The following is a 24,063-nucleotide window of genomic DNA, read 5'->3' on the forward strand; positions in this document are numbered from 1 at the left end:
AGTGCTGTCTTGTCTACAGCGTTCCCGTGCATACCTGCAACCGGTTACTCTGCATCTGGCTACTGTTACCGACCCAGCTTGTCTTGACTACTCCTGAACTTCACCCGTACTGACCCCAGCCTGCCTCTGACCTTGCTTCTGCCTGTGCCCCTTGCTGCTGCTCCACAGATCTGTTACCGACCCAGCCTGTATTCTGAATTTGCTTCTACCTACACATCTGCACCTGATTTGTCTGTCTTTGATGACGCCCAAAGATAGGTGGGCGAAACGCGACGACGTAACTTCCTGGCAGACACTTGTCACACTACGTCACTTCCGCAAACCACCGTTGAAAGCACGCCGCCAGCGTACCCGGAAGTGTATCGGCTCATTGTTACCACTGATCTGTATACAGCGCTGTTACTTTTCGTATGTTTGTGAGTAGCTTTTTAATATTTATTATAATAAAATCACCCTACGGGCTTCACTATTTTCAGCTCCTTCCCCCTTTTGTTTGAGATTCTAAGCATGGAGGAGTTTTAGAGGTGATTGAAGGTACATTGGAGGCTCATCCTTATTGATATCCTGGGGGACACCAAGGCTGTTTAATATCCCGCATCTGAGGCTGGAGGTTGATTTGGAGGTGTAGCTGGATATATATATATATATATATATAAATAAGGCTCAGAATTCTCCTAAGTCTGGTGAGTGGATCCCCAAAAGGTTTCTTTGGAAGCACTTGGCACTTTTGTGTGGAGCACGATATTCAGCACTTTATTTGATTCAAGTGGACTGTATACAATTTTTGGACTGCACTATATATTTTTTGCACTTTTTGCACATTTGGCACTTTATATTTAATACATGTTCCTGCACTTTAAATAATCATATGTCACATTTTTCTGCACTTTAAATAATTTAAGTGATTGTATGACTATATATTTTTTATTACTGATGCACTTTACTAATATCATCATTACTATATTATATAGTTTACATTTTTCAGTGCACTTTATATTTATCTTTATACGCCTGTTAGCGCTGTTTTAAAATATCCCATTGTTTTCTTGGTCTTATCCTAAGTGAACAGCGGCTGCAGGTAGGAATAGTACACATTAATTTAGCGCGGGTTTTAATATTATTTTTGTTCAAGTTCTATAACTTAATGCTACAGAAAAAAGTGCATGAACATTATTCTAATTGGGGTTTTTTTTATTTTTTTTTTATTAAGAAGTCAGTCTATTTCATTCTGTTTTGATTTATTACACTTAAATAATTGAGATAAAAGTTTATTTTTTTTTTTTTTCAATACTTTATTTCAACACACTCGGTAAGTACAAAAACCACAGTTATGGCAATACTAAAATGAAACATGTTTTTTTTAATAAAAGTTTGACACAGTGCAGGCCATTGCATTGCACATAAGAGGCAGAAAGGTGTATAAAAAAAGGACCCAGAGTACCAAGGTTCTGGAATTTTGTACAAGGTAAATACCTTTGATATATAATGAAACAAAAAGTAAAAAGGCAAAGCAGGAAGAATGGGAAAAAAGCAGAAGAGAAAAAGAGAAGGAAAAAAAAAGGGGGGGGGGAGAGAGGATAAGGAAGCAAGGGGGGGGGAGGGGCCTAGAGTCACACCAACATAGATAGTTCAGGTAACAGAATTTACTTCAACTGCTCTGTGTACTCTTCAGAGTAAACAAATTTGTGCCAGTAAAACCATTTTTTAAGGAATTTCTCCTAGAGGCCTTTTTCTGTGGCCACCAGGTCCTCCATCTCACTGATTTTGGCTACTTTTTTCAATCAGACGGCTACAGACGGTGACTGTGTCTGTTTCCAAAAAAGTGGATGCGGCTCTTTGCCGCAGTAAGCAGGAGAGGTAGAATAGATCGCCTGTAGACCTGCTTGAGAAGCAGCGGAGGTGCAGAAGGAAGAACGCAGAGTCCTTTGGGAGCTTGCAGTCATTGAATTTTTGGGTTATGCTGTGAATCTCTGTCCAGTATGAATTTAAAGGATGGCAGAACCAGAAAGTGTGCAAAAGAGAACTGGATTCCTCTCCACATTTCCAACAAAGGTCTGAGCACTGGGGGGAACATCCTATGGATCTTCAATGGTGTATATTACCACTGGGTCAAAACCTTAAATCCTGCTTCCTGATGCTTAGCACAGATCCAGGTTTTATAAGAGAACAGAAGAATTCTCTCCACCTGTTTATCCGTGAAGTTTAAGCCCAGGTCCTGTTACTACTTGGCAATGTATGGGGGCCTGAAGTCTGGAGCTGGGGAAATCAGCAATTGGTAGGATTGAGACACCGCATGGCACAAAGGAGATTCCTCAAGGCATGAAAGCTCGAATGAGGTGAGGGGTCTACTGAATGAGTCCGGGGAAGGTAGGGAGCCGATGTAGTGGGCTAGCTGTAGCTTTTGCCAGAAGGATAATCCCATATAAGTCTGGTCGTCCATGATTTGCTGTCTAGTCACCCATCGTCCATTTGCAATAAAATGCCGAGCCTGAAATGACCCAGCAGCTTTCAAATCCTGGAATCTAGGGTCGTGTAGGCCAGGGCTGGAGGCAGGGTTACCAACTATGGGAGAGGGAGTCGGAGCCATGGAAAAGTCCTGAAACGCTTTGACGCATACCCGCAAGGTATCCCCCACCGTGGGGTGAGCGAGGACCTGGGTAGGCAAGCCTGCTAGACACCATGGCACCAAATCCAACTGAATCCCAGAAAGAGTTTGCTCCACCTGAACCCACTGTTTCAGAGGACCATGGTGGCACCAATCCAGCACTCTAGTCAGATGGCATGCCATGTAATAAAGACTAGCATCAGAAAGGGCAATAACCCCCCAGAAATTTCAGAAATCACAGTATCGACTGAGCAAGCCGTGGAGGCTTCTGAGCCCAAAGGAAAGTGACAAGGTCCCGGTTAACCGCTCACAGGAAAGGACTTGGTATATGTATTGGGAGGACCTGGAAATGACAAAGCAAGTGAGGTATTATATTCATCTTGACTACATTACAACGACCAAACCAAGAGAAAAGGCCGTGCTGCCATGACGCAAGATCTTTCTTAATAGCCATCAAAAGAGGAGGAAAATTAAGTGGAAAGATGTCGGCCACCCTATTAGGTAGAAGAATGCCCAGATATTTTATGTATGAAGTGGCCCATTTAAAGAAGGAAATAAAACTTTTTTAATAAACATTTGTTTTAACGAATAATAGTATTAGGTAGTTCATCGTGCAATAAATGTAAACTTCATAAACTATGACATACTTAGATCTAGGAATAACTGTGCAAACAAAAGGATATACAACATTGTATACAAGAGTTACACACTTTATCCCACAAAATGAAACAAAATGCTTAATTGAGATACTTATCCCTCTCCTAATAATCTTCTGGGTGCCACTCTGACTGCAGCCTGAGCGGCTTTGGTTTTTAATAGCCAAACACATCCATTAAGGATTCATGTTTGTTGCAAAAAAGAGATTTGGTCTGGCACTATTACCACAAATACATTTAAATAAATATAATCAAATGATCCAGTTTTGTCTATGTAATGTTAAATATTTGATTTACTGGAGGATTTTACAGTGGATGTTTCTCTACTTAATTGATGCTTATTTTGATTTATTTATGCATCCTCTAAGAATCGTATTAGGAAAAATTGAAAGTATTTAGGGAGATAGTTTTTATGCAACATTTAATTACTCGGTGAGAAATTGATATTTACAAAAGAGCGGGATGAACTTTGAACACAGTGAATTTTGGTTCAGCTTAGAATAGTGGGAAGGTGCCTTATGCAGATTTTTAGAATGCTGACAGATCAAGATTAACATTAACTACCATAATTACATTAATCCTCATGAAATTATACAACAAACACTTTTTACAGCTAATGGAAATAGATATAAACTGCCAAAAGACAGCACAAATAAAAAAAAGAGAAAAATTAACATCTCCACTCATATTTTGGAATCCGTTGGAAGCTTTAGGGTCCATGCATACTAATAATTTAGGTAATTGGAATGATTCTTTTTATGGCCCTAGAGCCATTTGCTAGATTTAAAGCCCAACTCCAGACACAATGCCTTTTACGTTGTACACTAAACTTTTAGGGCCCAACCACTGACACCCACGTACTCCCAACCACTGACACCCCAAACTGAAAACCACCTACCTTCAATAACTGACACCCCAAACTGAAACCCACCTACCCCTAACCACTGACATTTCAAACTGAAACCCACCTATTCCCAACCATGGACAACCACCTACCCCCAACTACTTATACCCACCTACCCCAAGCACTAACTCCTACTTACACCCAAGTACTGACACACACTTAGCCCCAACCACTCACTCCACAAACGTGTGTCTCAATGTCAGTACTCTGTGGGAGTGATAATATAGCCCCAGCATTAGTATCATCTACACATCAAACCTCCATGGTCTTAATGCTTGATAAAGTGAAGAAAAAGCCTAACTATACCTATTCTTAAAAATGTTCCCACCCCCCTCCTCCTACCTATCCTATATTAGAAGGGATGTGTGTACCAGCCTATTTTAAGTCTGCTCCGGTCACATGATCCTGCAGCTCCGGCTCCCCTGTGTCAGTGAGTGGCTGCTGCAGGGGAGAGGAGGGAGAACCGACAATGGCTGGACTATAGGAACCTATGGGTGATGTCACGGCTCCTGGAATTCACAGCCATTACTGAGTGCTCCCTTACACAGGGGAGACAAAGCTGCAGCATTGTGTGACTGTGCCGGATTGAAGGTGTGTAAGTACACCGATCTTTTTTAAACAAGTTAGGCAGGATAGGTGGTAGGAGGGGGGGGGGGCATGATTATCAATAGCTATAGTTATAATTAGGCTTTTCTTCCACATTAAAGCTGAAATCCAGGGGTTTAGCTACTTTGGGCAGCACAGTAGCTAAGTGGTTAGCACTTCTGCCTAGTACTAGAAATAAAGGAGGGTTGGGACTTTAAATGAGAAGCAATGCATAAAATAGGCCATACATAAGGGTCATATATTAAAATAGCAACGTTTATTGTAGCTGCCCTAACATAGCCCTATAGCACATATATAAACAATGGGATGACATGATGAAAAATGAATTACATCACCAAAATGGATCAAAATCAATAACAAAGGACATGGTGGTACAATATAATACATTACAATAAGTTGGTTGAACAGATGGATAAGTCGTAGAATTGAAATGTCCTAAAAGATGAACTGGGTATATTCAGTAAAATATTAGCATTAAAGTTTGCTTGACGCGTTTCATAGCCTGTATGCTACTTCCTCAGGAGCGGATGCACAATAGAATATCTAAAAAGAATGTACATAATGAATGACAAGTAGTAGACGTAAAATATAGTTGACTCAAACTGTATGTAGGGTAGTGGGACCAAAGGGGGGGGAGAAAAAAGAGAAATCCCCACCTGGGAATATGGTCCATGATAGTAATTTACCTCAAAACCAGCATGTTGCAGTGTATGAATGCTGGTGATCCAGGGCTATATTAGTGTCCAAAACGTCCTGATGGGACGACCAACAAATGATATATATCACCATAGAAATGGATTGAATAGTAAAATAGACAAAGGCAGTGAGGATTCTGGGGGTGAAAAAACAAAGTAAGGAAGTAGATACATATGAATATATCAAAATGTAAAAATGTGCCGGAGCTGTAAAAAAATGACTGGTTATTAGCGCCAAGTGATAAAAAGGAGAAAATGCTAGAAAAGGGAAGGAATGACGTGATATACAAGTGCACCAAATGTAATAGTACATATATACCAATTAAAAGGAAATGAAAATGGAGTGCCCAGCCGAGCAGCATAGAGGATATGGGTGAGAAGTACGAAAAGTAAAAGAGTGCCCAACGTGCATAAGAAAGTACTTGAAAGATTATTGAAGTACCTGGATAATGAAAAGTGAAAGAACAATGGACATACAGTGGGTACGGAAAGTATTCAGACCCCCTTAAATTTTTCACTCTTTGTTATATTGCAGCTATTTGCTAAAATCATTTAAGTTCATTCTTCTTCCTCATGAATGTACACACAGCTCCCCATATTGACGGAAAAACACAGAATTGTTGACATTGTTGAAGATTTATTAAAAAAGAAAAACTGAAATATCACATGGTCCTAAGTATTCAGACCCTTTGCTGTGACACTCATATATTTAACTCAGGTGCTTTCCATTTCTTCTGATCATCCTTGAGATGGTTCTACACCTTCATTTGAGTCCAGCTGTGTTTGATTATACTGATTGGACTTGATTAGGAAAGCCACACACCTGTCTATATAAGACCTTCCAGATCACAATGCATGTCAGAGCAAATGAGAATCATGAGGTCAAAGGAACTGCCTGAAGAGCTCAGAGACAGAATTGTGGCAAGGCACAGATCTGGCCAAGGTTACAAAAAGATTTCTGCTGCACTTAAGGTTCCTAAGAGCACAGTGGCCTCCATAATCCTCAAATGGAAGACATTTGGGACGACCAGAACCCTTCCTAGAGCTGGCCGTCTGGCCAAACTGAGCTATCGGCGGAGAAGAGCCTTGGTGAGAGAGGTAAAGAAGAACCCAAAGATCACTGTGGCTGAGCTCCAGAGATGCAGTCAGGAGATGGGAGAAAGTTGTAGAAAGTCAACCATCACTGCAGCCCTCCACCAGTCGGGGCTTTATAGCAGAGTGGCCCGACGGAAGCCTCTCCTCAGTGTAAGACACATGAAAACCCGCATGGAGTTTGCTAAAAAACACCTGAAGGACTCCAAGATGGTGAGAAATAAGATTCTCTGGTCTGATGAGACCAAAATAGAACTTTTTGGCCTTAATTCTAAGCGGTATGTGTGGAGAAAACCAGGCACTGCTCATCACCTGTCCAATACAGTCCCAACAGTGAAGCATGGTGGTGGCAGCATCATGCTGTGGGGGTGTTTTTCAGCTGCAGGGACAGGACAACTGGTTGCAATCAAGGGAAAGATGAATGCGGCCAAGTACAGGGATATCCTGGACAAAAACCTTCTCCAGAGTGCTCTGGACCTCAGACTGGGCCGAAGGTTTACCTTCCAACAAGACAATGACCCTAAGCACACAGCTAAAATAACGAAGGAGTGGCTTCACAACAACTCCGTGACTGTTCTTGAATGGCCCAGCCAGAGCCCTGACTTAAACCCAATTGAGCATCTCTGGAGAGACCTAAAAATGGCTGTCCACCAACGTTTACCATCCAACCTGACAGAACTGCAGAGGATCTGCAAGGAGGAATGGCAGAGGATCCCCAAATCCAGGTGTGAAAGACTTGTTGCATCTTTCCCAAAAAGACTCCTGGCTGTATTAGATCAAAAGGGGGCTTCTACTAAATACTGAGCAAAGGGTCTGAATACTTAGGACCATGTGATATTTCAGTTTTTCTTTTTTAATAAATCTGCAACAATGTCAACAATTCTGTGTTTTTCTGTCAGTATGGGGTGCTATGTGTACATTCATGAGGAAGAAGAATGAACTTAAATAATTTTAGCAAATGGCTGCAATATAACAAAGAGTGAAAAATTTAAGGGGGTCTGAATACTTTCCGTACCCACTGTAAGTGAATGAGAATGAAAAAGTGATATATAGCCACCAGGATTACCTCATTGCCAGCAATAGAGTCCATGAATAAAAAGTCAATGAGTAAAAAAAATCATGAGAGTAAGATGTGGTCCTGGAGAAAGGGGTTGTATATATATATATATATATATATATATATATATATAGACACTCTAATGTGAGCCCAGGATGACTCCCAACGCCACACGAGATGCTCTGCACAAGGGGAGGCATCACATAATGAGCGGCTGGAGCCGCCTGAGTGTGTGGCGCCAATACCCACGTGTATTAAGATCGTCGGTCTGAATCCCAACCATTGCACTACGTGCATGTTCTCCCTGTGCCTGCATGGGTTTCCTCTGGATACTCTGGTTTCCTCCCACTCTCCAAAGACATTCTAGTAGGTTAATTGGCACCTGTCTAAACTGGCCCTAGTATATGTTAGTATGAAGTTGTGGTTGCATTCATTTTCTTTTTTCAAGCTTTTGCACTTTATTTTGATTGTAAGCTCCATGAGCAAGACCCTCCTATTCCTTCTCCATTTAAGTGTATTGTAATTGTACTGTTCCCCTTTATATTGTATAGCACTGCACACACTGTTAGCCTTATATAAATCCTGTATATTACAAAAAATATTTTCATCTGGCAACTCTGCAAATAACACTTCCTCTCCCAGAACAGATGTTTACTTCTCTACTGGAGGGAGCCATGGTCGCCACCCAGGCTTGACTGCAAACAGGTTTGCTTTTGTTGATCCCTATTATATGCTAAATGAAGGGATTAGTAGTTTACAGAAAAAAAGAAAACTTTATTTTCCTTCAGTGTGCCTAAAGAAAGTGATAAGGACACTGCATTTCTGGCAAGATCAACAGGTATTTCTGTACTTGCTGAAAATGTTCATAGCCTTAAAACTGGCTAAAAAATGAAAACTAATGCAGCCACCATAGCCAAGAACTGCAATGTATTACATTTTTTGTACTGGGGTACAGTTAGGCTGATTTTGTAGCAAAGATTATTGGATGCTACAATTTGCTAATGCCAGTGATGCAGCTAGCAATTTATTTGCTATAGTCGCTGATAATAGTGCTACAGCATTGGGATGTTCTCGGCTATAATTTCATTCATTGATTTGCACAACATTGCTTAGAGATGCATTAGGAGTGACTGTTGCTAGCAGTTTATCGCCAGCACAAAATGCTGCTGAATATCAAGCACTACTAAACAACAGCAAATTGCTTTGAAATTTGAAAATTTAGCAATTCCATACAAAATCATTACACATTTCTTTGGTAGAAATGTTTTCAACATGAAGAAAAAAAAAAAAGACCCTAGGACATCAGCCTTATGCTTTAAGGCTTTCTTGAATCTGCTGCAAAATGCAAATTTTCCTACCTGGAGATCTTGTTAGTCACAGAACTTGCCGTTCCAGGCTGATAATGCTATAGCCTCGCAATTGGCAGCAACATTGTCAGTCCAAAAACCAAGAAGCTTGCAGGTTGTCAAAAATGCTGCTAATGAGAGGCAGTGGCTTAGCGTTGTCAGCCTGCAGCAGGAAGTGCTGTTACTAACAGGATTTCCAGGTAAGAAACTTTGCAACAGACTCACAAAAATAACTTATTTGGGGTGTAACATGTACTTGTTCTGAATGCACCCCGCACCTCCCCGATCCCTGCTATGCCAGCTAACGGGTGTTCTTCTCCCCACCCGGCTGTGTCACTCATTCACTCATGCGGCTGTGGGTTTGCAGTTTACAATGAAGTGGTAGTTCATTCATTTTTCTTGATTTTTCTTGTCAGCATGTATCAGCTTCCGCGTACAAGGTACGAGCAAGTAGAGACAATAACAGGTCTGCAGGAGACCTGCATGGCACCAGCGATCTGCTGATCGCTGGTGCAATACTTTACAGGCTCCAGCAACAAAAAAGAATAAATGCACATTTTTATACCTGCAAATAAATGTGCATTTTTTTATTTTTCTGAAAAGGTGAACTGCGTTCACATCTGGGCATTTTGAATTGCGGGTGGAATCGCTGCAATTCTGCTCACGATTTCAAAATGCTCTGCGAAATAGACAAATCACACAACATGCATTTCAGATTCACCGCATCATGCAAAGCTTGTCGTCCAAAAGAAGCTTAGGATCCTTTTTTGGGTGACAAGCCTCACAGGATCTTGTTTGATGTGATTGCATCTGAAATGCGTGATGTGCGATTTGTCATTTTAGTAGAGTATTTTGAAATTGAGATGATTTCACTTGCAATTCAAGACACTCAGGCATGAATGCATCCTTTAAAAACTGTATACAGTGAGGCATGATGCAAAATATACTGAAAACTAGATTTTGGGTTTCTAGACACTTTACCTACCTCCTGCCCACCGTATAGACAAATGATGGCAGGCAGGGTGCACCCTTGTTTTTGAACGTGGTCATATGACGTCACCTAGTCTCACCATGCTTGTGATGATGCGGCTCTTTACCCATGGGATTAGCTGTGTTCAATCACAGCTGATCACATGTAAACAAGGAAATGCCTTTTATCGTCTGACAGAGTGTGAGGATAAGAGAGCCGATCAGTAGCATTTTCGCACAGGGGAGACCTGTACAGATAATCAGGGCACTGATCATCAGTGTCCTGATGATCAGTTCAGCCCCAACAGTGCCCAGCAGCGATGCTTGTCTGTGCCCATCTCTGATGTAAATCTGTGCCCATCAGTGATGCCAATTTTTGCCCATCAGTGATGCAGGTGAGTGCTGCTTTTCAGTGCCCATCAGTGCCTGCTCATCAGTGCTGCCTATCCTTGCCGCTAAGTGCTGCCTATCAGTGCCACCTCTCAATGCTCATCAGTGCTGACTATCAGTGCTCATCAGTGCTGCATATCAGTGCCACCTATCAGTGCCCATCAGTGCTGCATATTAGTGCCTCCTCATCAGTGTCACCTCATCAGTGCCCTTTAGTGCCATCTCATCAGTGCCAATCAGTGCAGTCTATCAGTGCCTATCAGTGCAGCAGAAAAACTACCTATTTACAAAATTTTTCTGACGGAAACAAAAACGTATTTTTTTATAATTTCCGGTCTTTTCGTTTTTTGTTTTTTTTTCTTTTAGCAAAAATTAAAAAACCCAGTGGTGAATAAATATGACCAAAAAAAGGCTCTATTTGTGTGAAAAAAAAAATCACAAAAATGTAATATGGGTACAGCGTTGCATGACCACGCAATTGTCATTCAAAGTGTGACAGTGCTGAAAGCTGAAAATTGGCCTGGACAGGAAGGGGGTAAAGTGCCCTGTATTGAAACGGTTAAAGTAAACCAACAAAATCCATTATTACAAGTTAAGGCACAATTCACACTTTGGCAGGAACTCAGATTCGATTCTATGTGGGCGATTTTCACACAATTTTGTGTGTCTCGCATAGGGTAGCCCATTTACTTCAATGGGCTGCCCTATGCACATTTGTTGCCCAAAATAAGCTCCTACTAGTTTTTGGGTGACAAGCTCCACATGATTTTTAAGCTCACGTTTTTCTGCTTTGTCCCTCTGGAAGAATTTCACTTTGTATTCCAGAGACATAGGGGTGGATTTACTAAAGGCACTTGCACTTATTTTCCCCAGAGCTTAGTAAATGTGGTAAGGGCCCATTTACATTAGAAACTGCATATAACTGCGCCTTTTTGACTGCATGCTTACATGCATTTGAAGCGCATTTGAAGCATGCTTGAATGTGATTTGCTCTGCGTTTGCAGTGCATTTTTCTATACATTTTTGGGCTAGGCTTTCTTGGCTTAAAAAGGGGTGGGGCACAGTGCGGTGAGTTTCAAGCGTATTTGTAGTATGTTTGTAGCACATGCCCTGCATTTGCGGTGCAGAAAAATGCAGCATGCTCTACCTTTTTTGAACTGCGCTGAACTTCGCTGCAATGTGAACTATGCCCATAGGATTACCTTGGTTTTGGGCTGTCGGTTAGGTTGGAGTGCACTTTAAAATGCATTCAATTGCAGCCAACTGCGCTTGGTGTGAAAGGACCCTTACTTATAATTTATTTTATTTTTTTTTAATGACTTCTGATAAATGTTTAAAGTGGAATTCTGGAATCGATCTAACTAATCTTAAAACTGCTTCCACTCCCCTTCTAACACCTATAATAACTATCCAGTGGAAAAAAAATGCACATTCTGTACTTACCTATTCTCAGGCCACACTGGAGCTGTTACGTGACCTCCCATGTGTCAGCCAGCAGAGGCTACAGGGGAGAGGGGAAAGGAGAGATCGCTTTTGCAATGGCTGCAATGCCTAAGTGGTGACATCACCCACAGACTTACTATGGGCCATTCATTGTTGATGCTCCCTCCACTCCCCTGAAGCCACTGCTAGTTCCCAGAGGGACTGGACCGGCTTGAAAATAGGTAAGTATCATTCTTCCACAAGGTTAGTATTGGTGTTAGAAAAGTGATGGGACCAGTTTGAAGATTACTCCGGCCAAACATGGATCAGCTGGTTCAGCAGGGATCAGCCAAACTTTGACCTATGTATGGGTACTGTGGTTGTACAGATCTACCAATCGACTTCTGTACATTCACCCCATCTGATTTTTCCTGCTCTTTGATTTTCCATCTGATTTTTCCTGCTCAATCAGCACTGCAGGCTATCGCCTGCAACGCTGACCAAAGTATTCTGACAGTTGGCAAGTCTCCCCGTTGTCAAAATGCAATAGATCAGCGGGGAGGTTCCCCCCCCATCCACCTCAAATGTGTAGATAGGGGAATTGGGTCAGTTTTTTTCTCATTTCCGCTGGCTGAATGAAAAAGAAAAAAAAAAGAAAAGAAGATTCATCTGTGGGCTGCCTTAGATCATTCCTTGAATTCTTCCTTAAACAAAAAGTGCTTTAGGTCCTTCCTTACCTCTCTATCTGGTTGTAAGCCACACGGAGCTTAGCTACAAATAGCAACATCAAAACAGGCTGTGCTTTTGAATGACACAGTAGAGGAGGGGACAGAGACACAACAATGGAACTGGGGTCTGTCATAAAACTCATTACAATGTGGCCGAAAAATTCAGATTGTAATTAACCAATTGAAAAATAGCAAGAAACCTAGACCTAATGGCTGAAGAAAGCCTTTGATGTGCTGTAAAATTGGAATCTGCTCCTCACCCCCTTCCTGTCGAAGTATGATAAGTATGAGTTCTAAACCAAAGACAGACACTATGCACTGGACAAAGTTTAGACCCACTTCTTTAATAAATCCCCTGTTTAGTTCACATTGTCCATAGAATCATTGGTTCAGCTGATCAAAATAAATAGGATATTTAATTGATTTCTGTGGTGAGAAACTATTATAGGTTGAATGTATAGGCTGATGATACTTTACTCTTGGTTACTAACAAAGTGGTGTACATCCTGCATCTTTTTAAGAACCTCAGAGATTTTAAATGTATCTTGGGATTGCAAGTCAGTAGTGGTAAGCCTAGGGCCATGTATATTTCTCTCCCCTCCCCTGTTGTGTAGCAATTGCAATACTCTTTCACTTCAACTGGGAACCAACCAAATTGTTATACTTGGGGGTTTTCCTCACAGTCTCCTATGGCTTATTACAGTATAGTTGGCCAACTATCCTTCAATCTTCAAGAAAGCAAAAGAGCTTCTGACAACTATACAATTTATTAAGGCTTAGCCTTAATGCTATTAAGATGACCTTGGTATTGAAGCATCTCTACTCTTTTCAGGTTCTCCCAGTTTTCACACCTTCAAATATTCTTCATATTATGCAAAGTGAGATTTATTTATATGGGGATATTGCAGATCATGCCTTCCCCAAGCCACTGGATGTCGATCCACTCTGCACTTACAATCTTCTTTGACTCTTGCCCAGGGCATGGCACCCTATTCAATTCAATCACCTCTCATTTGCTTAAAATAAGGGACGACCTATGGATGAAGTACTCGGAAAAACTTCTCTGACTGAATTTATCCCTTCATTTAACATTACTTGTCTTTTGTACCTAGGTTTAATAACCCAAGTAACTTTCAGTTGTGGTTTGCTCAATATATTAATAACTTTTATAAATTGGCAACTGGTACAGGCTCTAAAACTTTGCAACCCTTCAGAGCTAATTAAAAGGTCCCAGATTAAAGATTTTTAGGAGAAAACTACCTTTTAAGCTTGCATATTTCATCCTCAAATGAGCTCCTGACAGATTGGCATCTCATATAATCCTCTACTCTCCCAAGCTACATTGATAAGGGAAAGGATGAATTTGAATACTCTATGGAAGTGGAAGACTGGTCCCAAAGATGGCAGACAGCTAAATCAAGTTCTCCAAACATACTGGCTCTGCACATTGCTATCCTACTGGTACTTAGATCCCTCTAGGGTAGCAAATTTATCAATGTTGTGTTTTTTTTGGCTGTGATGAAATGATTCACCAAAACGTTGTAGGTAATTTTCCCAACTGGCGGGAAATCTAGGGTCACCTCCTGAGTGTGCAGTCAGTACGAGTTGGTATGAAGAGGATAAAGAGCATTGCATGGCCCTTCCTTTTTGACAGACCTCCACAAGTAAAGTCAATTCCTTCAAAAATCTGTGAGGATTAGGTAAAGAATGCAGAAAATGTAAAAGTTGGTGTTGGCTCCAAGCACCAAGTGTTGAGACACCATAATTTGCAGAGACTATGGAGAGAGTGTTCTTCTGTTGTGTGGATAGAAATATTGATGCTATATCTATCCCTTGCTCAATCCATGAACGGAAAATCGTGTCAGACTAGTCTGGGAGGAACTGAGCATGTCCAACAATAGGTGTCATGGGAAAAGAAAACCCCTAACATAAAAGCAGTAAATCGTTATAGGTCATTTTTCCAATTGGCGAGAAATTTAGGGTCACCTTCTTAGTGTGCAGTCAGTAAGAATTGGTATGAAGAGGATTAAAAGCTTTGCACGGCCCTGTCCTTTCCACAGACATCTTCAAGTAGAGTCAAATCCCCTTCAAAAACTGTGAGGTTTAGGTAAAGAATGCAGAAAATGTAAAAGTTGGTGTTGGCTCCAAGCACCAAGCGTTGAGACACCATAAGTTGCAGAGACTGTGGAGAGAGTGTTCCTCTGTTGTGTGGATAAAAATGTTGATGCTATAACTACCCCTTGCTCAATCCATGAACAAAAAATCATGTCAGACTAGCCTTGGAGGAACTCCAGATGTCCAACGATAGGTGCCATGGGAGAAGAAAACCCCTAACATTAAGCTTTGAAACGTTGTAGGTCATTTTCCCAATTGGCAAGAAATCTAGGGTCACCTCCTGAGTGTGCAGTCAGTAAGAATTGGTATGAAGAGGATAAAGACCTTTGCATGGCCCTGTCCTTTCGACAGACCTTTTCAAGTAGAGTCAAGTCCCCTTAAAAAACTGTGAGGTTTAGGTAAAGAATGCAGAAAATGGAAAAGTTGGTGTTGGCTCCAAGCACCAAGCGTTGAGACAACAAAGTGCAGAGACTGTGGAGAGAGTCTTCCTCTGTAGTGCGGATAGAAATGTTGATGCTCTAACTACCCATTGCTCAAGAATCACGTTGGACTAGCCTGGGAAGAACTCAGAAAAAAATCCTAACATTAGGCAGGGAAACGTACCGGTCAACTTCAGGGAGTGTCTAATAAAGGGTGTTTGAGCAGCATTCTAGACATCTTTTGTTAAGCCCATGGAAGCCCTGACAGTGGGATGGGGGGGGGGGGGGCATCCTGTTCAAGTAAAACCTAAGTGTCTGCACCAGTCGATCACCCGTGCCGTATGTGCTGAAAGCGGAGTTCCACCCATTTTTAATAGGTTGGAATACATAGATCTATGTAATCCCCTTTAAAACGGCTTTTACCAATGGAAACTTTTTTTTTTTGCTAGTAAATACCTTAATTTCTGCGTTATTCCTCCTCTCCTCACTTCCGGGTCCGATCAGCGATGACGTCATTCGGCGATTCGCAGTGTCTGCTGGGATGTATTCTATTCCAGAAATCTCGCAGTAGCTGAGTTGTACTGAGCCGTGCCTGCCCCGCCTCCGCCCCGCCTCCTCTCATTGAGTTGTATTGTATGCAATGTATTGAGGCTGTTCTCTGCCCCGCCTCCGCCCCGCCTCCTCTCATTGAGTTGTATTGTATGCAATGTATTAAGGCCGTTCTCTGCCCCGCGGCGGGGCGGAGGCGGGGCAGAGAGCGGCCTTAATACATTCATACAATACAACTCAATGAGAGGAGGCGGGGTGGAGGCGGGGCAGAGAACGGCCTTAATACATTCATACAATACAACTCAATGAGAGGAGGCGGGGCGGAGGCGGGGCAGAGAACGGCCTTAATACATTCATACAATACAACTCAATGAGAGGAGGCGGGGCGGAGGCGGGGCAGGCACGGCTCAGCTACTGCGAGATCTCTGGAATAGAATACATCCCAGCAGACACTGCGAATCGCCGAATGACGTCATCGTCGATCGGACCCGGAAGTGAGGAGAGGAGGAATAAAGCAGAAATTAAGGTATTTACTAGCAAAAAAAAAAAAAAAAAGTTTCCATTGGTAAAAGCCATTTTAAAGGGGATTACATAGATCTAAAGTTCCAAAAATGGGTGGAACTCCACTTGAAGTATAACAGCATGCTGGATTCAGTAGCCCCACTCCTCCCTTTACCCTACCTCATCAGACAAATTTAATGGACTCTATGGAGCAGAAAAAGGCATGTGGAATGTGCATCGGTTATGCCTAAAGCAAATATAGCAGCTGTGGCATCACATTTATTTTTATAATATTGCACCTCCCAAACCAGGAAAGTGCATTATCAGTCCAGGAAAAGTCTTTCCTCAGGGAATGAGAAACTGGAAGTTAGTTTAGCCTCAATATCAGGAAAGGCTCAGCAAGGATATGCGTGCTTGGGTACTCAATGGATTGTGGTGCCCAACGGCACAGGAAATTAGGTAAAAAGATCCTTATGGTATGTTTATCTAAAGATGCGATCAAAGCTCCAGATTTTGTAGGTTTACCAAAAAACAATTACAGTGCACCACATTTACGAAGTTCTTGTAGAAGTGATGGTAGGGAAATTATTTGATTAGCAATATAAAAGAGAAGGTCATCTGTGTAAGCTGCAACCTTGTGGCCAGAGATATGTGGGTTGGGTCCAAATTTAATGCAAGAGGAGTTCAAGGGTTAACATAAAAATTAAAGGTGAGAGGGGAAATAGGCATCTTTTTATATATCTGGTGATCTTACCCTGTAGCAAAAGACTTTTGAAGACTGTTTATGTTATGTTCCTTCTTAATCGCACTGCAGACCTGATACAGACTACGTGTTAAGAAACCAGAAGCTGTTACACATACACTCAGTTGCAAATCAATTGCAAATCATCGCAAGTTAATGCCCAAGTTTCCTGGATGATGCCCAACAACAAAATGAAGAATATTTCAAATGAAAAAACAGTGCTTTTTGGAAAGACAAGGTCTCCTTGACCGAACTGACCTTTGCATCTCTAATGTTCTCCCAAAAGTCTTAAACAAAGGTAACGTTTGCGATGTCTGGCCCTCCCCAACCTTGGATTCCCCTCCCTTCCACCTTCTTCCACTTTCTTAGCTACTTTCCTTTTTCTGCTGTATTGTCTTCCTTTATCCTTTTTTTCTACTTTACCTCACGAATTACATTAGTCTTATATATGCAATAAAGATATCTTAATGTTCAATGCCTTTCTTGATGTACTGTTCTGCCTCTTGCCACTCACAATATTGATAACAGTGCATGCCACTGCACTGGGGCATGTTTACTGCTCCTAATGTCCTAATCTGTTAACTTTTCAATACAAACTATTGAACCGAAATATGTAAGAAAAGACAAACATAGAATATAGAAATGTTGAAGGGTAAAAGCAATAAATAAGACACTAGGGTTGATTTACTAAATCTGGAGAGTGCAAAATCTGATGCATCTGTGCATGGTAGCCAATCAGCTTCTAACTTCAGCTTGTTTGATTAAGCTTTGACAAAAAAAAAACTGGGAGCTGATTGGTTTCATAACAGAGCTGCACCAGATTTTGGACTTTCCAGTTTTAGTAAATCAAACCCACTGTGTCTGGAGTTGGGCTTTAATACTAATGAACCATAGTAAAAGTAGTATACCCCTGTGTTACTGACCCCGTAAAAGGCAAGGTCAAGGACTTTGGTACAATATATAAGCACTCTTTTTGTTCTATACAATCTGAAAATGAACCTGACCTCAGCAAATAAGTACCTAAGATTACAACAGGGTTGACCTGCTTGTAGCTGCAAGTGCCCATTTTTGTCTTCAAAATGATTCCCTGTGGAGCTCCTGGAACACTGGATTTGGGGTACCCACAGGGCCTAGATTTGTTGACATTATGTCCAATCATCCTGGTGCAAAGCCCCGCCCCTTGCAACTAAACTGTTAAATGTCATTGCCATTTTTTTTTACTTGCAAATGACCTATCATAATATCAGTTAGTCCCTACACTACACCAAATTTTTATGCGCATAATACAGAAAGCGCTACAGCCAAAAATGTGGTTAACTTCTTGGATAACACTTAGGGATTGATTTACTAAAGGCAAGTAGAATGTGCACTTTGCAAAGTAAATTAGTAAATGCTTAGCAAATGAGGTAAAATTTCACTTTGCAAAGACTACCCAATCACGTGAAAGGAAAATAAAAAAAAGACAACAGAGCTTCTCCTCATTTACTAAGCTATGGAGCAACTGCATTTGCACAGTGCAACTGCAATTTGCAAATTGCAGAGTCTATTTAGTAAATCAACCCCTTAGTCTAATAGTATGTACATTATGAAAAAGAACCTGTCAGGATAGAAATATGAGAGCTGGCTTTTTTTTTTTTTTTTGACAATTCGGACTTTAGGCCCTTCATGCTCAGCTTTCATTTCTATTATTGATTAACTGACCTGGAACAAGTATTTTCACATTAGAGAGATTTTATTAAATAGTGTGCTGAGGGCCATGGTAACTATGACTTCTTAGAAAATGTTTAAACCAACCTTATCCTATATGTATACTGCTTTATTAAAGATAATAGATTCAGAAAGGATTAAACATATACTTTAGAGCAAACAATTCAGCCATGTTACAGTATGAGACTTGTGTAAGAGCTTGTGTTACAAGTTTCCTGCTTTTATCTTGATTAGTCACAAATTCTTGCTCTGTTTACTCTCAGAAAACATTTTATAACTAAATGTTGCCTTCTCTTGCTTAAATGCTAAGTTCCACCTACCCACAAGTCCCTTAAACATTGAGAGTAGCCTTACTGGTCATTAAGTTTCTCTCAACAGAGCATGGCAGGTTGGTGGGGCTTATTTACACAGTCAGAGAATGCCTTGCACAGAAGAGACTTTTTTGGCTACAATGGGTACCTTGTGGGGCCAGAACTTAGGCAGGAATTTAAAAGTTGAAGGTTGGAAGCCACAATTAAACCCTCATATGTGGGTACCTATGATGTACCAAACCTCAAAAGATACCCTACCAAGATACAAAGTTAATACCTGCCACTTTTTGACACAAAACAGCTCCAGCTTCAGAAACTAGAAAAAAGGATAAAATTCATAGACAATTTAAAATCACTTTGAAACTTAAAACATAATGTAATGTCCAGTGATTTATTAGTACACTATACTACAAGAAGTGGATTTACTAGAACTATTGTGTTGCTTTACACCAGGGAGTTGTGGCAAGAAGTTGCTGGATGGTTGTGGTCCCAATAAATAAAAGGATAATCAGAATGGATTACCCCTCCAACGACGTGTTCTAAAGCTTAGGGCTAATATTCCCAAAGCATTTGAAAGGAAATAATTCTTTGGAAACATAAAAATTAGGTTAGGACTTTTAACCTCATACTCCAGCTTAACATATGTGCTTTCTTTGCAAATGGTATTAGGATATTTTTTCTGTGTATAACACTTAAGCCCTTGCACAATACCACTGCTTGTATTTGTGTGGCTGGGCCTGCGAGATGATATGTTTATGATGTCAGAGACAACATTTATATCCCTTCTTCTTGTATGTCTCCATCCCTTAAGAGAAATAAATTACAGATGTGAACAAACATGTACACAACTATGGCACTGAAACAAATTTCACGCTATTGGCTTAGCAGAGTTAGGGGAGAAAGGAATCTGTATCAAGGGCCAAAAAATGAATGACTGATGGGGAGAAAATCTGGGATGTACTTCAGGCAAATTGAGTAACACAGGAAGCATCATAGTCTGGGCAGAAAACCACCCACACAAATGGCTGCTGGCTGCACTTCAATCAGGAACGTGAAACAATTGTCTGATTAGCACATATTGGGGCCATTCTATATGATATACAGGCTTTTTATTCAACTGTTCAGTGAGGAGACTAAAGCATAAAAGAGCAGTGGAACCGCAGCAATCCGATCTCTTTGTAGGTAATAGTCCAACTTCATTATTTCACCGATAAAAGAAAAGAAACAAATTAGGCTTATGTGTGCTCTAAAAATATATCACTTTACACTGCCCTAGTACAATGGAAATGGAAAGCTCCAAGCCTGTAGTTCCAAACCAAGTTTAGTTATTGCTCATGACTAGGAAAGCAAGAATTCACCTCTCATAGAAGGTTAGGCAGAACCTACGGTATACAAAGAGATCCATGTGATCAGCACAAATGGTAGATGTTAGATGCAATCTTCCTCCTAAATCTGAAAGACCCAGATATTCCAAACTGAACAAAACCTTCAGATCATAAGGAGAACAACAGGAATGGTCACAAAGCAGTTGCATACAGTATATTAACAAAATGCAGTCAGACAACCAGGCTTATCTGGTTATATGGGGGTCACAATTGTTCTGATAAGCCTTGAATAAGAGTGACAGGGGTAACCCTGGCTATCTTTGGAGTTTTCAAACCTTCTTACCTTTCTAACTTTCAAACATACTTACCTGGGTGGATGCAGTATTGGTCCGATGCTGCATCTGGCCACCAGCAACTCTAAGATTGAGAACCGAGTGATCAAAGACCACGGATTGCTCGGTTCTCATTGTTCTGTGAACAGAGAGCTTGTGACTGTCAGTCACCACTGTCTGCTCTGCACTCTCTACACTCCCCTCCCCCCCCATGCTCACTGGAACGCTGGGCTGTGGAGGTGGCGGGATCAATCGGTTCAGGCTCTCAGCGGCTCACTAAGAGGCTGAGCCAGGTGTCAATCCAGGGTTGTGGACGGATCCCGACCAAACTGTCGTGATCTTGCAACAGCCTAGACCGGCTCTGTAAAGTCCACCTACAGCAGGCTTCATCTCACTGTCTGCTGAAAATAGGTCGAACGAACAAGCAGAACGAACTGCACTCCTGTGAGTCTGTACAAATCCTTTTTTTTAGTTTGAGTATCAAGTTATACTATTTCTAAGCACTGGTATGATGAAGATATTTAGCACTATCATTAAGGTGTTTTTTTTACATACATTTTCTAATGTGGGTGCTGCACTGGTTGTATAAATATTTTTGTCAATATGTGGTAGCAAGGTATAGTGCCAGCTGCTAGTTAATCCTTTTCGTCACTTATCAATTTCACTTGAGCGCAGATTTTTTTATCTGGTTTATTATAACTGGGTTTTCCTGTTCAATATTTCATTATAATGGATCTTTTACAGACTAACTTTGTCAGCCATATTTACTTCATGTTAAGTAAAATAGGTCTAAAATTTGTTAAAATTTACATAAATCTGATCACTATTAGCTTTAATATGTAAATGTGTTTTTTAAAGTCATTTTCACAATTTAGGTAAGCAGGTTTCATTAAAAGATTACCTGGGTAATCTTGCCATGAAAGTCCTTGTTAAGACATCTCTTACTTGAGATGGACAACAGTCTTTGATTGTCACCCTGAAGGCCCGTACACACGTACCGATCGTCGGCATACAAACGTCGGTGGACGAAGGATCTGCCGATTGTACGCGTGTTAGTATGGTGCCTCCGACAGATGTCTGCGCACAATCCGCGGACAAAAGTCTTTCTTGCAAACATGAAAATATTTGTATGCCGACACCAGAACGGACGATTGTTCGCCTGTCAGTACACAATTCGGCCGACAGACCGCAGATTTGCAAGACTGGGCATGCTCAGAAAATAGAAAACACAGGGAAAGTTAACCATTACATGACATCACTTCTGCAGTCGGCGGACAAAATTCTTGTGCTGTCCTTGTGCTGTCTTTGCACTTTTCAGCAGACACCGACATCCCGGGGAGAAAAGAGGAACATTTGTAAGCCGACCATCGGTACGTGTGTACGGGGCTTAACCTACAGTGACCTCACTGTAGTGTATGAAAGTAAACAGGCAGCAAAGAGGCTTTAAAAGAACAGCAACACTGAGATGCAACTAAAGATTAAAAAAGGTGCAAAAAGCATCTGCTTTACGAAGTAAACCCATTTATTTCCTTGATCCCCTTCAATTAGAGAACAGAATGAGCTGACTGTTGTCACTGTATTTTACTGATGCTCCACATTTCATAAGCTAAAACTTGAGGAGATATGCGTAAAGAACGAGTACTGACCAATGAGCTGTTAGGGTTTACATATACTAGAATTATTATTATTTTTTTTTTTTTTGGGAGGGGGATGTAAATATCTGTGCCCTATATAGGTGGAATTATCTTTCTGTGTGACTCTGATGGTCTATTTATTGTAAAGTCAGTTGACAAGAGTAAACCTCTGCTTTTTTTTATCTGTACCCTCCTCGCCATATTTCAATTGTTAAATAAATAACAAAAACAAGATCTTGTGGTTTGCCTTTTAGTGGTACTGTATGACATGCCTATTGGAAATTTCCAGTTAAACATCAGGCAAACAGAAAAGTACTATTTTATCCAAAAATCATTATGTGCAATTCTACAGGATGCTAGAATATGCTGTATATATGTACATACTAACTTTCTGGAATTCGTTGCACACCAGGGCTAAAACTGTGAGAGGGAGTTAGTGTGAGCCAGTCATATTGCGTTGCATAGTGCTGTCAATCTAACATTGTTAGCTTGCTTATAAGAGTAGAGTACAGAATGATGACTCTCCACTATTCAAACACACTGCCTGGCCAAAAAAAAGTAGCCACCTGGAATTACCTAAGCAACCAACTAAACTAAGCATGTAGTAACTATCCTATTGGATCGTTACTGCATGTGCCCAAAGAATGAGGTCAGCTGACTACCTGAATATACTGAATGACCAGGTTATTCCATCAATGGATTTTTTCTTCCCTGATGGCACGGGCATATTCCAAGATGACAATGCCAGGATTCATCGGGCTCAAAGTGTGAAAGCGTGGTTCAGGGAGCATGAGACATAATTTTCACACAAGGATTGGCCACCACAGAGTCCAGAACTTAACCCCATTGAGAATCTTTGGGATGAGCTGGAGAAGGTTTTGCGCTGCGGTCTGACTCTCCCATCATCCATACAAGATCTTGGTGAAAAATGAATGCAACACTGGACGGAAATAAATATTGTGACATTGCAGAAGCTTATCGAAACAATGCCACAGCGAATACGTGCCGAAATCAAAGTCAACAGAATTTTAGAGTGTGTGACCTTTTTTTTTTTGGCCAGGCAGTATAAATAGGCTAGGGGTGGAACAGCAAGTAAGCTGTATTGCTTAACTTCCATAGAAAATGTAAGGTCATCGACCTGATAACGCTATTTGGCAGGGCTGTGTAAATGACAGGATTGGATGGACAGTATTGCAAATACATTGGCAGTTAAAACAACCCCTGTTTATGTGTTTCAACTTTTTTTACCCAAAGTTAGGCTTTGAAAAGAACATATTTAAGCTGATACATAAGACTTATTCTCTGTAGAACATTCTTGCATTGTGAGCCACTGGCAGAGAGCTACACCACTTCTGTAAAATCACTTATCTGTGCAGTTGTCAGTGATAAAATGATTACTGACAAGACATGTGGGGTGATCACTTGTATATATGTACAGACCCTGTATATCTTAAGGAAAGGCTTCATAATTGATCACTTCCATTGTGGCAGCTTCACCCTGTAACAGTTAATACTTTACAATCAGCAAGTCAGCTCTTACCTTATTTTCAGCATATGCAAGCCAACGACTCCCCAAAGCAATAGGATTCATGTTTGGCCCAGGACATGGATAGCAGCCTAAGGGGAAAAAAAGGTTCCAAATAACAGCGCTGAGACATTTTTAATGGAAGGATATTTTAAACAACCCAAACAAACAGCATTCTAAACAAAGATCTCTTAAACCTCTAAACATTCATCAACAAAATGCTTATATTTCCCTGAGTTTTACAAGATAACACTGAGACACTGTAGAGACAGTTGATTAGCCTTGAAAAGCATTTCTTCATTGTTTTGTTTTATTTTTTTCCTTTAATAAACACAATTTTGTTTGGGAATGTTTTGAAACACATAGGGCTTGTCTTTCAAATCTCAGAATAATGTTAGCACTCTGAAATTAAAGGAACTTGTAAATATTTGTT

General features: G+C 40.8%; 1 protein-coding gene across 5 annotated transcripts in view; it reads right to left on the minus strand.

Annotated features, from left to right (window-relative positions):
• Positions 1-24,063, minus strand: part of BCAS3 (BCAS3 microtubule associated cell migration factor) — a 1,702,410-nt gene that overhangs the window by 1,419,954 nt on the left and 258,393 nt on the right. For all 5 annotated transcript variants that reach the window (XM_082245731.1, XM_082245733.1, XM_082245734.1 and 2 more), the window contains exon 9: positions 23,646-23,722. In XM_082245731.1, coding sequence (XP_082101857.1) covers positions 23,646-23,722 — 77 coding nt within the window. The remainder of the gene's footprint in view (positions 1-23,645; positions 23,723-24,063) is intronic.

The sequence above is a fragment of the Pelophylax lessonae genome (genome assembly GCF_965119305.1).
Source record: "Pelophylax lessonae genome assembly, chromosome: 2".
NCBI lineage: Eukaryota > Metazoa > Chordata > Amphibia > Anura > Ranidae > Pelophylax > Pelophylax lessonae.